Source organism: Scyliorhinus canicula, chromosome 28 (assembly GCF_902713615.1).
Source record: "Scyliorhinus canicula chromosome 28, sScyCan1.1, whole genome shotgun sequence".
NCBI lineage: Eukaryota > Metazoa > Chordata > Chondrichthyes > Carcharhiniformes > Scyliorhinidae > Scyliorhinus > Scyliorhinus canicula.
In genome coordinates, this window is record NC_052173.1 from 19,585 (window position 1) to 39,195 (window position 19,611).

General features: G+C 48.9%; 1 protein-coding gene across 5 annotated transcripts in view; it reads right to left on the bottom strand.

The window, feature by feature from the left end:
- Window positions 1-4,879: 4,879 nt before the first annotated feature.
- The window catches only part of LOC119958217 (pleckstrin homology domain-containing family A member 3-like), a 31,896-nt gene continuing 17,164 nt past the window's right edge, over window positions 4,880-19,611 (bottom strand). For 3 of the 5 annotated variants that reach the window (XM_038786608.1, XM_038786609.1, XM_038786610.1), the window contains exons 5-8: window positions 11,773-11,931; window positions 9,535-9,578; window positions 7,370-7,524; window positions 4,888-6,434 (exon numbers count right to left, since the gene is read on the bottom strand). In XM_038786608.1, coding sequence (XP_038642536.1) covers window positions 6,373-6,434; window positions 7,370-7,524; window positions 9,535-9,578; window positions 11,773-11,931 — 420 coding nt within the window. In that variant the 3' untranslated portion in view covers window positions 4,888-6,372. Of the gene's footprint in view, window positions 6,435-7,369; window positions 7,525-9,534; window positions 9,579-11,772; window positions 11,932-19,611 lie in introns of all 5 variants that reach the window. The other 2 variants (XM_038786605.1, XM_038786607.1) reach the window with 2 other exon arrangements.

A 19,611-nucleotide genomic window follows, 5' to 3' on the forward strand; every position in this document is an offset into this window, starting at 1 on the left:
CCCACTCTTACCCCCCCGACCCCCTCTTACCCCCCCGACCCCCACTCTTACCCCCCCCGACCCCCACTCTTACCCCCCCCGACCCCCACTCTTACCCCCCCCCGACCCCCACTCTTACCCCCCCCGACCCCCACTCTTACCCCCCGACCCCCCTCTTACCCCCCCGACCCCCACTCTTACCCCCCCCCCCCGACCCCCACTCTTACCCCCCCCCGACCCCCACTCTTACCCCCCCGACCCCCACTCTTACCCCCCCCAACCCCCACTCTTACCCCCCCAACCCGCACTCTTACCCCCCAACCCGCACTCTTACCCCCCCCAACCCGTACCAGGGTCCCAGGTTCGATTCTCCGCTGGGTCACTGTCCGTGTGGAGTCTGCACGTCCTCCCTGTGTCTGCGTGTGGGTTTCCTCCGGGTACTCCGATGGCACCCACATCCCATTCAAGAATAAAACACTCACACCCAGCTATCTTCAGGGTGGCACTATGATGCAGTGGTAAGCGCTTCAACCTATGGCGCTGAGGACTTGGGTTCGATTCCAGCTCTGGGTCACTGTCTGTGCAGAGTCTGCACATCCTCCCTGTGTGTGCGTGGGTTTCCTCCGGGTGCTCCGGTTTCCTCCCACAGTCCAAAGATGTGCAGGTTAGGTGGATTGGCCGTGATAAATTGCCCTTAGTGTCCAAAATTGCCCTTAGTGTTGGGTGGGGTTATGGGGATAGGGTGGAGGTGTTGACCTTGGGTAGGGTGCTCTTTCCAAGAGCCGGTGCAGACTCGATGGGCTGAATGGCCTCCTTCTGCACTGTAAATTCTATGATTCTATGAACCCAAAGATGTGCAGGGTAGGTGGATTGGTCACGCTAAATTGCCCCTTAATTGGAAAAAATAATTGGGTACTCTAAATTTGTATTTAAAAAATACCCAGCGATCTTCCAGACACCGTTAAACCTTGGGGATACCTGTACTCAACTAATCATTAAGTCAAAGTAATGCCTTAATTTGGGATCGAGTTGCAGTGATTCTGTCTGACTCTGAAAACGTGCCAGACAGTTGGAATAAATAAAAGCCACATGACAGTCCCACCTTCTGCACAGCAGATTAATGCACACGCACATAAAGGTTATCCCACAGAAAGGTCTTATTATCTGATCCGTTTAACAGACTGAGCAATTCAAAAATAAATCATACCTCGTGCCAGCTCAGTGGAATCTACAAAGTAACAGCAAGGCAATGAACGGTTGTGAAAACAAGGAGGAGAGGTTTACCATTTAATTCACCTGAGGGAGGAGCAGTGCTCCGAAAGCTAGTGTCTGAAAGAAACCTGTTGGGCTTTAACCTGGTGTTGTAAGACTTCTTACTGGGCTCACCCCAGTCCAACGCCGGCATCTCCACATCGTGCCAGTTCAGACATGGGCAGAGGTTTTGGACGACGGAGGGTAGCACGTAGGGGCCCAGTCAGGAGTGTGTTAGAATAGTTGAAATCCATAACCAGCGGCTGCCAGCTGAACTAAGTTCGGTTGTCTTTGCCAGATCAAAATATTAAGCATCTTTCCAACGAGCACAAAACAAAGCAGCATTGCTGCATCATAGCACCAGGGACCTGGGTTCAATTCCGGTCTTGGGTGACTGAGTTTGTACATTCTCCCAGTGTCCCTCTTTCCTCCCACAACCCAAAGATGTTCAGGCTAGGTGGATTGGTCATGATAAAGGCTAATTTAGCACAAGGCTAAATCGCTGGCTTTTCAAGCAGGCCAGCAGCACGGTTCAATTCCCGTACCAGCCTCCCCGAACAGGCGCCGGAATGTGGCGACTAGGGGCTTTTCACAGTAACTTCATTTGAAGCCTACTCGTGACAATAAGCCATTTTCATTTCATTCATAAATTGCTCCTTGATGTCCAAAGATGTGCAGATGAGGTGGATTGGCCTTTTTTGTTTATTTGTTTATTTTTAAAAACAAATTTAGAGTACCCAATTATTTTTTTTCCAATTAAGGGGCAATTTAGCGTGGCCAATCCACCTACCCTACACATATTGGGGGTTGTGGGGGTGAGACCCACACAGACATGGGGGGAGAATGTGCAAACTCCACACAGACAGGGAGCCGGGATCGAACCTGGGATCTCGGCACTATGAGGCAGCAGTCCCGGGTGGACTGGCCATGATCAATGTGTGGGGTTATGGGGATGAGGAGTGGGCTTAGAGTGTTCTTTTGGGGAGGTCGATGCAGACTCTGTGCCGAATGTCCCTCCTCCTGCACGGTAGCGATTCTACGGAACGCCAGGCAGATTAAAGAAATGGGCCACGAACGAGGTCCAAAACATCAAATTTATTTATGAAATTTACAATGTTATAGAAAAGTAAATAGACAAGCACGTAAAATTTACAAAGAATACTTCAGGAAAAGCAGAGGTATATTCACACGGCTGCGGTGTACAATTTTGTTTTTGTCTGGTGAAATGGAATAAATGTTGGCTTTATCAGTTCTGAATAAGGTTTCACCAAATGCTCCCAAAATTAGTGTTTCGTGTCAATTTTTAAGTTGCTTTGCTGCACCCCACTTGCAGGCCCTACAGTAAGTACCCCAGTGACCACATTGTCCAGCAGACCTCAGGAAAGATACTATATAAACGCAATGGAATGGACGACAAGTCTTCTATTGCAATTATTTTATCCATCTGGTTCCCTTCTGGGAAGGAAATCTGCCGTCCTTACCCGGTCTGGCCTACATGTGACTTCAGACCCACAACAATGTGGTTGCTTCTTAACTGCCCCCCCCCCCCCCTCTGAAATGGCCTCATAGGGATGAGCAACAAATGCTGACCCCGCCAGCGACGTCCACACCCCAGGAAAGAATTGCAATAAAAAAATGATATTTAAGTGTTCAGAGGTACAGAGTCAGCTCCATACTGGCCTTTCATCAGGGTTCCAATCCGTCCCTTACTGATACGGTGAAAGGCCCGATTAATTATAACGGCCGTACTTGCTCAAGTCACAACCCAGTTCAGGAGGGACCCAGTATAAAATGTAACAACTAGTTGGCAGTCTGATTGGCTGGTGTCGGAAATGGGAACATTTCACACTTGTGCGATTGTAGCTGAGAGGCAGAACAGAGGGGGAGCTATGCTCTACATTTAACTGTATTGCCCTGGGCGTGCTTAATGTGGGGTGCGCAAAATATAAAGCGTTTCAGGCCCCAGCACCAACAACCTTAAGAATACAAATAGTTCTAACTATTACCACAGTAATTCATTTTTAGGCACTCCGCACAGGGCCATTATTTTTTTTTTTAAAGTTACCACAGCCTAACACAACATTGTAACACGGAACACAGCAACCATCTCATACTCATCTTTCATTCTCAAGGACAGTGACATCAGGAATTTTGCTCCTTCAACATTACAAAAGGTGCCGCTACATTCTTCATTTTTACCTTCATTCTGACTAAGTTAATATCGCCGAACAGTGTGGGCCGGCATTAAAACAGTCAACAGAAAAAAAACTAGTTCAGCTGCATAGAACGCTACTTACATTCCAATTTGAGCCTCTCCTTAACCCGAGGAACTAAGCAGGCCTCTTTTTAGAGGTGCCGTGCCTATTCTTTGCTGACTTCTTCACTGCAATCCCCCTCGCTTCTCAAAATTAGATTCACAACATCACTTTCCCTTCATTTCTCTTCGAAAAAGTCTTAAAAGCTCACCCACACCAGTTTCTTTTCATTTTTTTTTTAAATTTAGAGAACCCAATTCATTTTTACCAATTAAGGGGCAATTTAGCGTGGCCAATCCACCTGCCCTGCACATCTTTTGGGTTGTGGGGGCGAAACTCACGCAGACACGGGGAGAATGTGCAAACTCCACACGGACGGTGACCCAGGGCCGGGATCGAACCTGGGACCTCGGCGCCGTGAGGCAGCAGGGCTAACCCACTGTGCCACCGTGCTGCCCTCCACACCAGTTTCAACCCCTGAGAAAATGGTACGCTTCCAGTTTCCATTCAGGAGCCAAATCGGTTCAGAAATGGAAGTAGGATTTTTGGCACAATCGGAAATGAGCAGTTTAAGGCCTCTGCAAGGACACAATTAATTTCGGGCCAGGCTTGACCCGCTTGTCCAGGAAGAATGTGTGAGGTTGCTAAAAAGGGGGTACATCAGTCAGGAACCTATGTGGATGGCGGACCAGGCTCAAAATGGTTGACTTCTTATGAGGAGACACAGGATCCAGCTTAAAATACAAGCAACGATACACACTGGTGTTAAAACTGTTCGTACCAGCGCGTTTAATGGAGAATCCATTTTAACTAACTTAAGAATCAAATGCCCCCCCCCCCCATTGGAATACAATTTACAATTCCAAAATACACTGGATACTTCAGAGTGAACCATTTTCATTTCAGTTTGCTGTTCAATCACGGTCAATATATTTATATTTGTTCACACAAGATGTGTTACTTCTACATTCAAACCTGTTCGCATTCCTATGGTAACATAAAAGAAGGCGAAATAAAAACAACATAGCAAGATATTCGGACCTCAAGAGAGAGAGAGAGAGAGAGAGAGAGCTCATGCAACTGACTTAACCTGTGAGAGAGGTTAAAGAAGTTCAGGAGTAAACATAGAACAGTACAGCACAGAACAGGCCCTTCGACCCTCGATGTTGTGCCGAGCAATGATCACCCTACTTAAACCCACGTAACCTGTATACCCGTAACCCAACAATCCCGCCATTAACCTTACACTACGGGCAATTTAGCATGGCCAATCCACCTAACCTGCACATCTTTGGACTGTGGGAGGAAACCGGAGCACCCGGAGGAAACCCACGCACACACAGGGAGGACGTGCAGACTCTACACAGACAGTGACCCAGCCGGGAATCGAACCTGGGACCCTGGAGCTGTGAAGCATTGATGCTAACCACCATGCTACCGTGAGGTACCCAACTGCAGAACAAGTAGGGCAATTGGACATATGGCAAGAACGATGCCAATGAAACTTTGGGTCCAAGATTTAGTCAAGAAAAATGTTAAAATTAGTGTCCACTAACGATAAACCATACCACACAGGGGACTAATCCTGCCTTGATCTAGGTTTTAAATCCATATTGGCTAACTTTTGATTGTGTTTTGCATTAATATAAATACAGCACAATCAGCAGTGTGGGTAATTTATTAAAACATCCGCAACTAGTTAGACCTTGCATCTCCAGCTGACAGCAATGTTAGCGTAACAGAATACTTGTAACAATTTAAAACCATCGACTGTATCATCTCGATCTTGTAGCATCCCTGCCTCTCAGCTGGAAGCTCCAGTTGCGAGTCCCACCCCAGGACTTGAGGACAGCCAAGGAAGGTGCGTGTATAACGCGGCCAAACAGATTGGTTGTCAAGCTGCAAATCCTTCCAAAACCACACACACCAATGGCGGGCAGTAAGAGTGGATCAGCCAGGAGATAGAAAGAAAGCTGGGAGTCTCTACCATCGCTATCCACAGCTCTAGACTACAAACATGCATGTAAATAAAAGTGTGTTACCACGACAACTCGGACTCCAAGTCTGGAACGTACCACAACATCATCTTTTTAAATAGTCATCGCAGGTTAAGTTTGGCAGTTAGGATGACTAAGCCTTCGATCCAATGTATGGCTTGGATTTGGGGGCTGGAGAGATCCAATACAAGTCAGGGCTGCTTGGTGGAGATGATATTTACAGAACAGTGCATCTAATATTTATGGTGTAACCATTACTTAAACAGCTACCTTGAGCACAGTCATTTAGGCGAGTGAGATTTAATTTACCCATTGTAAAGGAGGCAGTTTGCATCATAGAAAGTGTATTTCCAGTGGCAAATGAGGTTACTTTAATGCGGCAGGAGCAGATTGGCAGTCCCCACATGTTTCCAGTTCAAATGTGGAGTGTGAAATATTAGTTTAAATTCCCCAAAGCTCCCCGCTTCGTTTTCATTTCCTTTTGAATGCTGTTCAGTTCCACGTTTAAAATCGTTGTCCATGAAACTATTGAGCAGTGTTTGCGGAGGAGTGTTGGATTAATTTACAAAGAGGTATTGCTTCTTGCGCTGTGGGGTGGGTGGCCTTAAAAATCAAACACTATCCTGCTCAATATTCGACATCATTTCAACCAAGTATTAACGTGTCAGTGGAGAACCTAACACTAAAGATTAGTGAGTTACCAGAAACTACTGTATTGTAAGCTTCCATTCCCGAATCGTCTCGCAGGAGGTCTCTGGGTGATTTTCTGATGGCAACGTGGAAGGAGTTTCTCAATTATTTCCTTTTGCTTCCTCCTCTGGGGAGGAGTTATCCCTGTCTCGCCTGTGAATCCTTCGGTGTGCCAGGAGGGCACTATTTCCCCGACAACATTATTCACCATTGGCACCGCCCGCAGATGCATCGTGCGCATTCCGGGAAGGCGGCAGTGAATCTGTGAAGTTTGAAATCAGATTACTAAAGTAATTACAGTTCCAGTCAACCGCAACACGAACTAGAGAAACAGCACTTCATCTTCAGATTAGGCACTTTACAGCCGTCTGGACTTAACGTGGAATTCAACAACTTGAACTGTCTCCTCCCATTTTGATTATATGCCACTATTGACACAGACCTTAGTCTTTAACACCATCATCACCTTTACCTGGGGCAGCAGGGTAGCATGGTGGTTAGCATAAATGCTTCACAGCTCCAGGGTCCCAGGTTCGATTCCCGGCTGGGTCACTGTCTGTGCGGAGTCTGCACATCCTCCCCCTGTGTGCGTGGGTTTCCTCCGGGTGCTCCGGTTTCCTCCCACAGTCCAAAGATGTGCGGGTTAGGTGGATTGGCCATGCTAAATTGCCCGTAGTGTCCTAATAAAATGTAAGGTTAAGGGGGTTGGGTTACGGGTATAGGGTGGATACGTGGGTTTGAGTAGGGTGATCATGGCTCGGCACAACATCGAGGGCCGAAGGGCCTGTTCTGTGCTGTACTGTTCTATGTTCTACCTGTGTCCATGACAATGTCAAAATTCTCTTGAGAGCTACCGATCCCGGACATCTTTTGCTCCACCCCCTCTCTCCAACAGTGTAAAACACAATATATTTTAACCCTTCCTCAGTTTTGAAAGAGTCATCAGACTCTAAACGGCAACTCTTTCTCGCCACAGACGTTGCCAGTCCAGCTGAGTTTTTCCAGCATTGTTTTTTTAATGCCGGCAAAGAATTCTTTAGTTTGCAATTTCCAATCCATTTTTAAAAAGAATGGTTGGAGAAGCATGAAAACCTGGAGCACACCATGTCCCTTGCTTCAGTGACTGATCGATCATCATTGGATGACATTTTGTCGGTTACACTGGTGGAGGACATGTTTTGCTGGGACATTACTTACTCTCTGCCTGCACAGGGCAGCTGTTTTCCGAAGCCTTGCTTTCCATGGGCGGTCTTGTCCACCTGTTCGCTCGATGCGTTACCATTTCCTCCAGATTTCTCATTACTGTAACGGAGCCCTTCTGAGGCTGGGCCAGACTGTTCATTTCTGCACTCCTACAGCCAAAGAGTCAAGAATCAATCAACAAAGCAGTAAGGACCAAGGGGCAGCCATTCCAGCAAGCCTGCTCCACAGTCAATAAGATTCTCCCCCTGGTTCTATTCTCTCCCACACGTGGAAACATCCTCTCAGTATGATCACATCTCATTCTTCAAAACCCCAAACGAGTATAGGCCCAACCTTTCTTCACCAAGATCGGCCCTTCATCCCAGGAATGAGTGAACCTTCTCTGAACTGCTTCCAACACAATTATCCATATCCCAGGCGGTAACACAGTCTTAATACAGAATGTCAGTTTGTAAATGACTGCTACCTAATTGAGTGATATTTAGGTGCTGCAATCTTTGCACTGCTTAGTTTTCTTAATATGAAAGGATAGGGAAAACTATCTAGAACATTACAGCGCAGTACAGACCCTTCAGCCCTCGATGTTGCGCCGACCTGTGAAACCCCTCTAAAGCCCATCTACACTATTCCCTTATCGTCCATATGTCTATCCAATGACCATTTGAATGCATTTAGTGTTGGCGAGTCCACTACTGTTGCAGGCAGGGCATTCCACGCCCTTACTACTCTCTGAGTAAAGAACCTGCCTCTGACATCTGTCCTATATCTATCTCCCCTCAATTTAAAGCTATGTCCCCTCGTGCTGGACATCACCATCCGAGGAAAAAGGCTCTCACTGTCCACCCTATCTAATCCTCTGATCATCTTGTATGCCTCAATTAAGTCGCCTCTTAACCTTCTTCTCTCTAACGAAAACAGCCTCAAGTCCTTCAGCCTTTCCTCGTAAGACCTTCCCTCCATACCAGGCAACATCCTGGTAAATCTCCTCTGTACCCTTTCCAATGCTTCCACATCCTTCCTATAATGCGGTGACCAGAACTGTACGCAATGCTCCAAATGCGGCCGCACCAGAGTTTTGTACAACTTGCCTCATCGCATCATAATTGCCTTTCCCCCAGATATATATCTACTTCTTTTCATTTGATAACCAGGCATCAAAAAATGAACTTCAATGTTCTTTAGGAACCCAAATCATTAAAAGACTTGTGAGCACCACTGGACAGGCCCAGCATTTATTGCCCATCCCTAATTGCCCCTTGAGAAGGTGGTGGTGAGCTGCCTTCTTGAGCCGCTGCAGTCCTTGTGGTGTAGGTACACCCACAGTGCTGTTAGGGAGGGGGTTCCAGGATTTTGACCCAGCAACAGTGAAGGAACGGCCGATATATTTCCCAGTCAGGATGGTGAGTGACTTGGAGGGGAACCTCCGGGTGGTGGGGGTCCCAGGTATCTGCTGCCCTTGTCCTTCTAGATGGAAGGGGTCAGGGGTTTGTGTTGTCAGAGGAGCCTTGGTGAGTTGCAGTAGTGTCTGCTGCCACTGTGCACTGATGGGAGTGAATGGGGTGCCAATCCAGTGGGCAGTGCCAATCCAGTGGGCAGTGCCAATCCAGTGGGCAGTGCCAATCCAGTGGGCAGTGCCAATCCAGTGGGCAGTGCCAATCCAGTGGGCAGTGCCAATCCAGTGGGCAGTGCCAATCCACTGGGCAGTGCCAATCCACTGGGCAGTGCCAATCCAGTGGGCAGTGCCAATCCAGTGGGCAGTGCCAATCCAGTGGGCAGTGCCAATCCAGTGGGCAGTGCCAATCCAGTGGGCAGTGCCAATCCAGTGGGCAGTGCCAATCCAGTGGACAGTGCCAATCCAGTGGGCAGTGCCAATCCAGTGGGCAGTGCCAATCCAGTGGGCAGTGCCAATCCAGTGGGCAGTGCCAATCCAGTGGGCAGTGCCAATCCACTGGGCAGTGCCAATCCACTGGGCAGTGCCAATCCAGTGGGCAGTGCCAATCCAGTGGGCAGTGCCAATCCAGTGGGCAGTGCCAATCCAGTGGGCAGTGCCAATCCAGTGGGCAGTGCCAATCCACTGGGCAGTTGTACAGCTTCTTTGCACTATCTCTGCTGTAACCACACATTTAAAAGGGAACACACTGAGTAGACAAGACACCTACCTGTCCGGTGGAACAACACCACTGTGACTGACAGAACGTTTAACCTAAAAATTCAAAGAACAAATGCAAAAAAGAAAACAAGTCAACTTCTGAAAATCTTTGTGATGCACTGGTTGTTCTCGCAGGGTTTCCAGATTGTAGGCGCACACCCATTATACCTCGGATAACAATGCAGCTTCTTTTAAACATCATTTTAAATAACTGGGCAACTGAGAGTTTTAGCCTCAATTCCATAAAGTTTCATTCCAATTAAATTGCACGTTTATACAATATCAGGCTGCTGAGTAGGAAAGATGGCGAACATTGTGCCGTGAAGAATGATGGGAAAAGAGGCCAACAGATTTGTGTGGAAGCTGAAGCGGAATAAATTTCAGGGGACCAGACAGAACAACAGCTTGCAACCGGACATTTTGCTTCTAAGGCTGTTTTGGGAGTAGCGAGAGCAAGCCTCCCCCAAGGACCAATGGCGTCTGTGGGCCACAGGAGTGTATATATGAATGAACTATAAACAAATAACTAAAATCTAATAAAATAGCAGGGACTTCTGAGATTCAGCAGCGATAACCCCGGGATCAAGACGCGCAAGACAGGACCCCGAGTTTGAAAGCTCACTGCGCACACTCTTCAGAGCGAGCCTGGCCAAGTTCTCTCGATTGGGTAGTATTTTGTAGTTCAAGTGGTGAGTCTTGAAACTTGTGTATCCGTTTAACTAAGGAGTTCAATAAAGCTGTATTAAATCAAGTTGCTGAGAGGACTGGTTTGCCTGTTCCATCAGTTGCCTCCAGCAGAGGGCAGCAACAAGCTGTTATAGTTCACTGAGTGACGGCAGAATCTGGAGCCAGCCACTCTTTCAGGACACACTCTCTTTTCCCTCTTTCCAATACAGTTGAAAATCTGGGACGGGGTTCTCCCCTACCCGGTGGGGCGGGGGGGTCCCGACGTATTGGAATGGCGTCAACCACTCCGACGTCGGGCCTCCCCAAAGTTACGGAGCTCCTAACCCTAACCCTAACCCTAACCCTAACCCTAACCCTAACCCTCCGCACCTTTAGGGTCCAAGCCCTCACATTGAGGGGCTAGGCCCGCGCCGGAGCGGTTGGCGCCACGCCAGCCGGGGCCGAAGGGACTTGGCCGGCCGGCGGAAATCCGCGCATGCGCCGGAGCGTCAGCGGCTGCTGACGTCATACCGGCGCATCCGCAGGGGAGGGGGTCTCTTCCGCCTCCACCATGGTGAGTGTCGCCACGGCACAGGCCCGCCCGCCGATCGGTGGGCCCCGATCGTGGGCCAAGCCACCGTGGGGGCACCCCCCCCCCGGGGTCAGATCGCCCCCCCCCCCCCCGGCTGCCCGCGCCTCCAATCCCGCCGGTACCAGAGGTGGTTCAAACCACGCCGGCGGGAGAGGCCTGTCAGCGGCGGGACTTCGGCCCATCGCGGGCCGGAGAATCGCTGCGGGGGGCCCGCCGACTGGCGTGGCGCGATTCCCGCCCTCGCCGAATCTCGAGGGGGGGGGGGCGGGCGGAGAATTCGGGACACAGCGGGGACGGGAATTCCACCCCTGCTCTCTCCAACACACTTTAGAATAACGCCCTAACCTTTTCCCAATTAGTAACAATGGCTCTCACTGACAACTCGAACATACACTTCCTGTTGCAATCCTGTCACAACGAATATAAAAGGATGATACGTCATGCACATGTTTATAAACTTCCAATTAGACAGTTCTGATCTTCCACCGCTATTAAATTAGGCTGTGGAAAGCTCCTTTACGGGGTGTATGGGGGGGGGGACGACAGGGATTTGACGTGGATCTGTGTCTTGCATTAGGGGCGAGGTAGGTGGTTGGCTTGGGTGGGCCTGGGCCAACAGGAGGTGGTGATCTTTGACTGTGACCAATTCCTAAAGCCAGAAAAGAATGGTTCCGGGGAGGGGTTGCAAACGGTGTTTAGTTTGTATGATTTTGTTTATTTTATAAAATGAAAACGTTAATAACAATACTTTTGAAAATTAGGTTGCGTAGCGGTTCTGTCAAACAGCAGACTTCTGACATATCACATTGGTGCATCGGGGGGGGGGGGGGGGGGGGGGGGGGGGGGGCAAGTACCGGCCCAAAGAAACGTGAGGGGCAAACGATACCTGTCACTAAATGTACCAAACCTGCCCTTGCTTCAACCCGGAAGCCTGCCGCCGAGATGAAAAGAAAATGGAGATATTTAAAATCACAGGTGACGTTCCCTTACCCTGCGAAGAGGTGTGGAGATGACATGAGCGACTGTGGTCTCTGGCGGCGAAAGCAGCTCTGGGGTGATCTTCTTGCTTGCTATTTTCATACAGTCGTCGAGTGTAATTATAAAGGTATTGCACGTGGCTTTAAGCAATGAAGAAGCCTCATTCATTTTCTGAAAAAAAGACACTTATCCATGAATATGCATAAGTACCAGCTCAATTGTTCTTTTTGTTACACACAACGTAAAGAAGGTGGCCATATTCCCCGGAAATACCCTGACTAACCACCATGTCAATTAATCCACTAATTAATTTAATTTAATTAATTAGAAACACTCCCCTTTCCGGAAATTAATAACTCATGATGGGGCCCAATTCCACCTACTTTGTGGCCTAGTCCACGTTACCACTCCCAACCATTCCCCACGGGTGAACTTTGCCAGTGAGCTTCAAGCAGCTGCTCAACCGCAGGTGGCTTCACAGCAGGAGGGTGGGCAGCTCTCGTCTCATGCCCACATATCTGCGCTGTCCAGCACATGTCTTTGACTAGCAATCAGAAACTGGGATCAAAGATAATTGGGAGACGTTCCCTAGCCGCTCGGCTTGGCAGCACCTTCCCCACCAATCTATTGGACTAGCTGGAGGGAAAGAAGCAGACGCAGTCCCTGCACACACTCGGAGCAGGAGAGAGAAAAGATGCGGCGATCGAGCAGAGTTTGCAAACGTTACTTGAGCAAGACTGATTTTCTTCCTCGCTGTATAAAATAATTTTTTAAAAACAATGTTTCGATGTTAATTAAAAGGTGCAGGTCGACATCTAGTGGCAGGAAAAAGAACTTCCAAAACACTTGTCTTCAGCCACAAATAATTGAATCAGACATGTAGAACATGGAACATAGAACAGTACAGCACAGAACAGGCCCTTCGGCCCTCAATGTTGTGCCGAGCCATGATCACCCTACTCATACCCACGTATCCACCCTATACCCGTAACCCAACAACCCCCCCCCCCTTTAACCTTACTTTTTATTAGGACACTACGGGCAATTTAGCATGGCCAATCCACCTAACCCGCACATCTTTGGACTGTGGGAGGAAACTGGAGCACCCGGAGGAAACCCACGCACACAGGGGGAGGACGTGCAGACTCCACACAGACAGTGACCCAGCCGGGAATCGAACCTGGGACCCTGGAGCTGTGAAGCATTTATGCTAACCACCATGCTACCCTGCTGCCCTGTGCGACCGTCCACAAATAGGGGGCAGAAAATGGAGCTGTATTTCTGGATTGTTTGCTGGAATCCACTCCTAGAGGCAACAAGCAGTGCTTCTTCATGTTGAACACTACTTGGGAAGGGCGGCACAGTGGTTAGCACTGCTGCCTCACGGCACCGAGGTCCCAGGTTCGATCCCGGCTCTGGGTCACTGTCCATGTGGAGTTTGCATTCTCCCCGTGTCTGCGTGGGTTTCGCCCCCACAACCCAAAGATGTGCAGGGTAGGTGGATTGGCCACAATTCTTGTGGAGACAAAGTCCTGTCTTCACATTGAGGATACTTTCCATTGTGTTTATGTGGCACTATCACCGTGCTTTTTTTTTAGAACAGTACAGCACAGAACAGGCCCTTCGGCCCTCGATGTTGTGCCGAGCAATGATCACCCTACTCAAGCCCACGTATCCACCCTATACCAGTAACACCCCCCCCCCCCCCATTAACCTTATTTTTTAGGACACTAAGGGCAATTTAGCATGGCCAATCCACCTAACCCGCACATCTTTGGACTGTGGGAGGAAACCGGAGCACCCGGAGGAAACCCACGCACACACGGGGAGGACGTGCAGACTCCACACAGACAGTGACCCAGCCGGGAATCGAACCTGGGACCCTGGAGCTGTGAAGCATTGATGCTAACCACCATGCTACCGTGCTGCCCCCGTGCTAATTGGGATAAACTTCGAATGGATCTAGCAATTCAAGACTGAGCATCCAGGAGGCACACGGTGGGCCTTCAGCAGCAGCAGAATTGTACTCAACCACAGTGTGTAAACTCATGGCCCAGCCTCGGTCCAAACATGGACAAAAGAGCGGACTGCCAGAGACGAGACGAGGCGAGAGTGACTGCCCTTGACATCAAGGCAGCATTTGACCGAGTATTGGATCAAGGAGCCCTAACTAAACTGGAATCAATGGGAATCAGGGGGGGAAACTCTCCGCTGGCTGGAGTCATACCCGGCACAAAGGAAGATGGTTGTGGTGGTTGGAGGTCAATCATCTCGGCTCCCGGACATCACTGCAGGAGTTCCTCAGGGTAGTGTCCTAGGCCCAACCATCTTTAGCTGCTTCATCAGTGACCTTCCTTCCATCATAAGGTCAGAAGTGGGGATGTTTGCGGATGACTGCACAATGTTCAGCACCATTCCTGACTCCTCAGATACTGAAGCAGTCCATGCCCAAATGCAGCAAGACCTGGGCAATATCCAGGCTTGGGCTGACAAGTGGCAAGTTACATTCACGGCACACAAGCCCCAGGCAATGACCATCTCCTACCTACAAGAGAGGATCTAACCATCGCCCCTTGACGTTTAATGGCTTTACCATCGCTGAATCCCCTGCTACCAACATCCTGGGGGTTACCATTGATCAGAAACTGAACTGGACCCGGCCATATTAATACTGTGGCTACCAGAGCAGGTCAGAGGCTGGGAATCCTGCGGAGAGTAACTCACCTCCTGACCCCCCCAAAGCCTGTCCACCATCTACAAGGCACAAGTCAGGAGTGTGATGGAATACTCTCCACTTGCCTGGATGAGTGCAGCTCCAACAACACTCAAGAAGCTCAACACCATCCAGGACAAAGTAACCCGCTTGATCGACACCCCATCCACAAACATTCACTCCCTCCACCACCGATGAAGCGTGGCAGCCGTGTGTACCATCTACAAGATGCACTGCAGGAATTCACCAAGGTATAAAGATGATTTCTTGCAGTATGGTTTTGTCAATTGTGCCAGTGCAAACTAGGATGCAAAGCCCATGTGTGTTATATGCAGGGAAGTACTAACTAATGAGAGGTGAAGTTTCAGATTTTCAAAGAGAAGTGGCGAGTGAAAAATTCCTTTTGAGGTTCAGACCCCAGAGTCAGTTATTAACTTACAGCTGACTCAAAATTAAAAGACTACGCTGCTGTAGCTGACCTGTGATACCACATTAAAACACGTCAAAAGCCCATGAGGCTGTCATCATTCTGGAGTAATATCTCCCAGAAGTATCCAGTGCTGAGTAAATCAAGCATTTTGTTGCTATTGCCCTGCATGACAATCTACATGTGCGAGGTTGGATTTTCTCTTCTCACAAAGATGAAACCGACACAAAGGAACTGGCAGACGCCTGCACCTGATAAATGCGCATTGACCTCTCCTCCTGTGACTCTGATTGGAGTAAGACCGTGAGGGCCAAACAGGCAAGTGAACATGGCATGTGTCAAAGGTCAGCCGGCGTGGGTCACAAAGATCGGCCAGTTGGCAAAAGTGGGTCCCGGGAAAATAAGTCTGAAGAACACAGATCTAGAAGGACACGGGCAGCAGAGACCTGGGTACATCACCGCCTGGAGGTTCCCCTCCAAGTTACCCACCACCCTGACTGGGAAATATATCGGCCGTTCCTTCACTGTCGCTGGGGCAACATCCTGGAACTCCCTCCCTAACAGCACTGTGGGTGTACCTACACCTCAGGGTCTGCAGCGGTTCAGGAAGACAGCTCACCCCCACCTTCTCAAGGGCAAATAGGGATGGGCAACAGATACTGGACTAGCCAGCGATGTCCCACCCCAAAAAAAAACGTTGGCTACATAGAAATCAAAAATCAGGTCTTAAAGTTAATTTGTGGCCTTCGAAAGGGAAGAGTCAGCCACATTGCTGAGAGTCTGGAGTTACATGTAGGCTAAACCAGGTCAGGACAGCAGATATCCTTCCTTAAAGGATTGTTCCAACAATCGATGATAGTTGCCATGGTCACCATTACAGAGACTAACTTTATATTCCTGATTATTATTAATGGAATTTAAATTCCACCAGTTGCTGTGGTGGGATTGAACCCAAGTCCTTCTGGATTACCAGTCTGGTGACATTGCCACCACCCCATCAGCTCCCCCTGGGTGCAGGCGCTGTTATTGAAAACTAGTTCCAGTCAAAAATTCAGAATGGGGTGGTGAGAAGGGAACGTAAAGGAGCACATTCTATTCACACCACTTTCTCCCCTGGCTCATGTGTAGATTGTTTATCGAAGTCAAAACGTTTGGGGCAACTCCGCCAGCCTAATGCTGCTCTCCTGAATGGGAAACATCCCAAAGAGGCTGTCTGGAAAGTAAATCTGGATGGGGAAAGGACACGATTTTTGCTCTGCTCTGGGGTGAGAAGATCATGCTTTAGAATGGCGCGGTGGGCAGTTTTCCTGATATTTGTATGACGTCAAGTACCACAGTTCAGACTCTGTAGCCGTATTCATTTGCAATCGTACTGGTGTATTCATTTGCAATCGCACTGGACAAATCAAATCTAGTACATGACAAAAGTGCCTGGGTGTGTGCAGGTTCTCTCAGGCAGGAATGGTGCAGATTAGGAGCTGACAGCTAGTGGCAGTCACCAATTCAAGAACAATTCCTGGTCAATTGGCTCAAATGGTTTGTAAAGGGCGGGGCACTGATTAACTGTTGAGGGTCGGAGGTCGAAAGCAAGTCCATTGTAGGGGAGAGAGGGAAGATCTGAAGGGAAGGGAACGGATCGCCCCCTCTCCACCAATCAGAGTTCGACCCAGATCTGAAGCAACCACAGGACATCTGAGGAGACGACAAATCCAGTCCAGGTTTTAGAACATAGAACATAGAACAGTACAGCACAGAACAGGCCCTTCGGCCCTCGATGTTGTGCCGAGCCATGATCACCCTACTCAAACCCACGTATCCACCCTATACCCGTAACCCAACAACCCCCCCCCCCCAACCTTACTTTTTAGGACACTACGGGCAATTTAGCATGGCCAATCCACCTAACCCGCACATCTTTGGACTGTGGGAGGAAACCGGAGCACCCGGAGGAAACCCACGCACACACGGGGAGGACGTGCAGACTCCGCACAGACAGTGACCCAGCCGGGAATCGAACCTGGGACCCTGGAGCTGTGAAGCAATTATGCTAACCACCATGCTACCGTGCTGCCCCCACAGTCGCCCATGTTTTGGTGTGCTCCCTTGCCCATAGCCAAAACAGGGGCGTATAACCTGTTAAAAAGCATTAATTATTGTCTACTTTGTCATATTCTATGCTTGAAAAATCTTTCCACTTTGCTACAATTGGAGTAAATTGCCATTAACTTGTTTATCAAGCCCAAATTCCTGACAGTGGGTACTCCAGTTCAGCACACTGGGCTAAATCGCTGGCTTTGAAAGCAGACCAAACAGGCCAGCTGCACGGTTCGATTCCCGTACCAGCCTCCCCGAACAGGCGCCGGAATGTGGCGACTAGGGGCTTTTCACAGTAACTTCATTGAAGCCTACTCGTGACAATAAGCGATTTTCATTTTTTCATTTCATTTCCTCGTGTGCTAGGTTGCAGCGATTCTGTTCTTGGACTCAATCCAGAGAAAGCAAGTTCAATTGGCAGGTTCGAGAATTTGAATTCAGTTTTAAAAAAAAGAGGTACTGGATTTAAAAAGCTGACACCAGGAAAACAAAGTGACCACAAAACCATCGAATTATAATTTTCTTAAAACAAAAAGTGGGTTCCCAAACGTCATTTTGGGGAAGACATCCTGTCATTGTTACCCAGTCTGGGCCAATTGTGCCTTCAATCGCATGCCAGTGTGGTCTAGCAAGCAACTCACTGTACAACAGTGAGGGAAAGATCAAACACGATGCCCGCACAGTTGAACAGCTTCCTGGAACTGGCAGCCTCCAATTCAGATCCGTGTAAGGTTATAATTAGTCATGACAGTAAAATTTTCTCAAATTTAAATAGATGTGGCCCATGTGGATTATTCCCCTTCCCCACCCCCACGGCAGCTATAGTTTAGCTAGTCTGGATTCAGACAGATGCAGCATTAAGCATAAGGCTGCTTCAACTGGAACATTGGTATTTACACAGTAACCCAAGTTGACATACATTACCATTGTACACAAATCTCATCAGTGCTTGAACCACTTGCAGGCAACAGTAATGCCCAACCCATATCCCACAATGATCTCTGGTTTGAAATGCAAAATCGAATGCAATGAAAAACCATGTTCAAATAGGCTGCAGGCTACACATGATTCCCCATCAGGACAACCTCCTGCATTTATATCATCTTTTTTTTTTTTTTAATAAATTTAGAGTTCCCAATTATTTTTTCCAATTATGGGGCAATTTAGAATGGCCAATCTACCTAACCTGCACATCTTTGGGTTGTGGGGGTGAAACCCACGCAGACACGGGGAGAATGTGCAAACTCCACACGGACAGTGACCCAGGGCCGGGATTCGAACCCGTATATCATCTTTTTAACGTTGTATAATGCTCCAGGGTGCTACGCAAGAGCAATTATCGAACAGAGTTTGACACCGAGCTGTGGAGATGTCAGAAAAGGTAATTAAATGCTTGGCTAAAGAGGCAGACTTTGAAGTGCATTTTATCGTGGAAAAAATCCCAATGTTCAAACCCTGAGCAGCTGGAGGCACAGCCACCAACAGATTAAAATTGGGGGGTGCGGGGGTGGGGAGAGATATTCAAGGCTAGTTACATAAAGCACACTGTCTGGATCTGACGTATAGGTCAATACTGATCGTTTAAACAAATGCCACATCATCATAAAGCAGGAAACTCAGGTAAAACTAGAACAACCACATTTCTTCAGTTGAAAGGATTGGCCAAACAATCTGTCACAACAAGCACTCTTAAAATCCTTCCCCTCAAAAGAGCCTCACGGTAGCATGGTGGTTAGCATCAATGCTTCACAGCTCCAGGGTCCCAGGTTCGATTCCCGGCTGGGTCACTGTCTGTGCGGAGTCTGCACGTCCTCCCCGTGTCTGCGTGGGTTTCCTCCGGGTGCTCCGGTTTCCTCCCACAGTCCAAAGATGTGCGGGTTAGGTGGATTGGCCGTGATCAATTGCCCGTAGTGTAAGGTTAATGGGGGGATTGTTGGGTTACGGGTATACGGGTTACGTGGGTTTAAGTAGGGTGATCATTGCTCGGCACAACATCGAGGGCCGAAGGGCCTGTTCTGTGCTGTACTGTTCTATTCTCTATAAAAGAGCCAATGGATCACTTTATATGTGAAGCCTCCCCATGTAGCTGGCACAGCAGAAGATCTACGGATGCTAATGGAGGAAGTGTTGACAACTTAAGGAATGACAATTAATGTCCAAAACGCACAGGTTATGAAGATTGGTAGAAATAACGAGGGAACACGAGAGACCAAGGTAAATGGTCAATAAAGTAAAGTCGTCAAGAGTCCCAGATGACCATTGGCTGCTTTCCCCTGTGAGGGGGGAGAGCTGACTGGTGGTGATTTAACCTGAGGGTCACCACACCTCAGCCAAGGGTCAAGGTTGAGAAGGCGGGGCCTTCATGGATAGCCTCAGCCAGTACGGGGAATTGAACCCACGCTGTTGGCCTCGCTCTGAACTCAACTGGCTCTCAAATGGAGACTAGCTGGAACATGTTTCACAAGTTAAGAACCTGGGGCGAAATTCTCCCCTACCCGGCGGGGCGGGGGGGTCCCGGCGTAGCGGAGTGGCGCCAACCACTCTGGCGTCGGGCCTCCCCAAAGGTGCGGAATTCTCCTTTAGCACCTTTAGGGGCTAGGCCCGTGCCGGAGTGGCT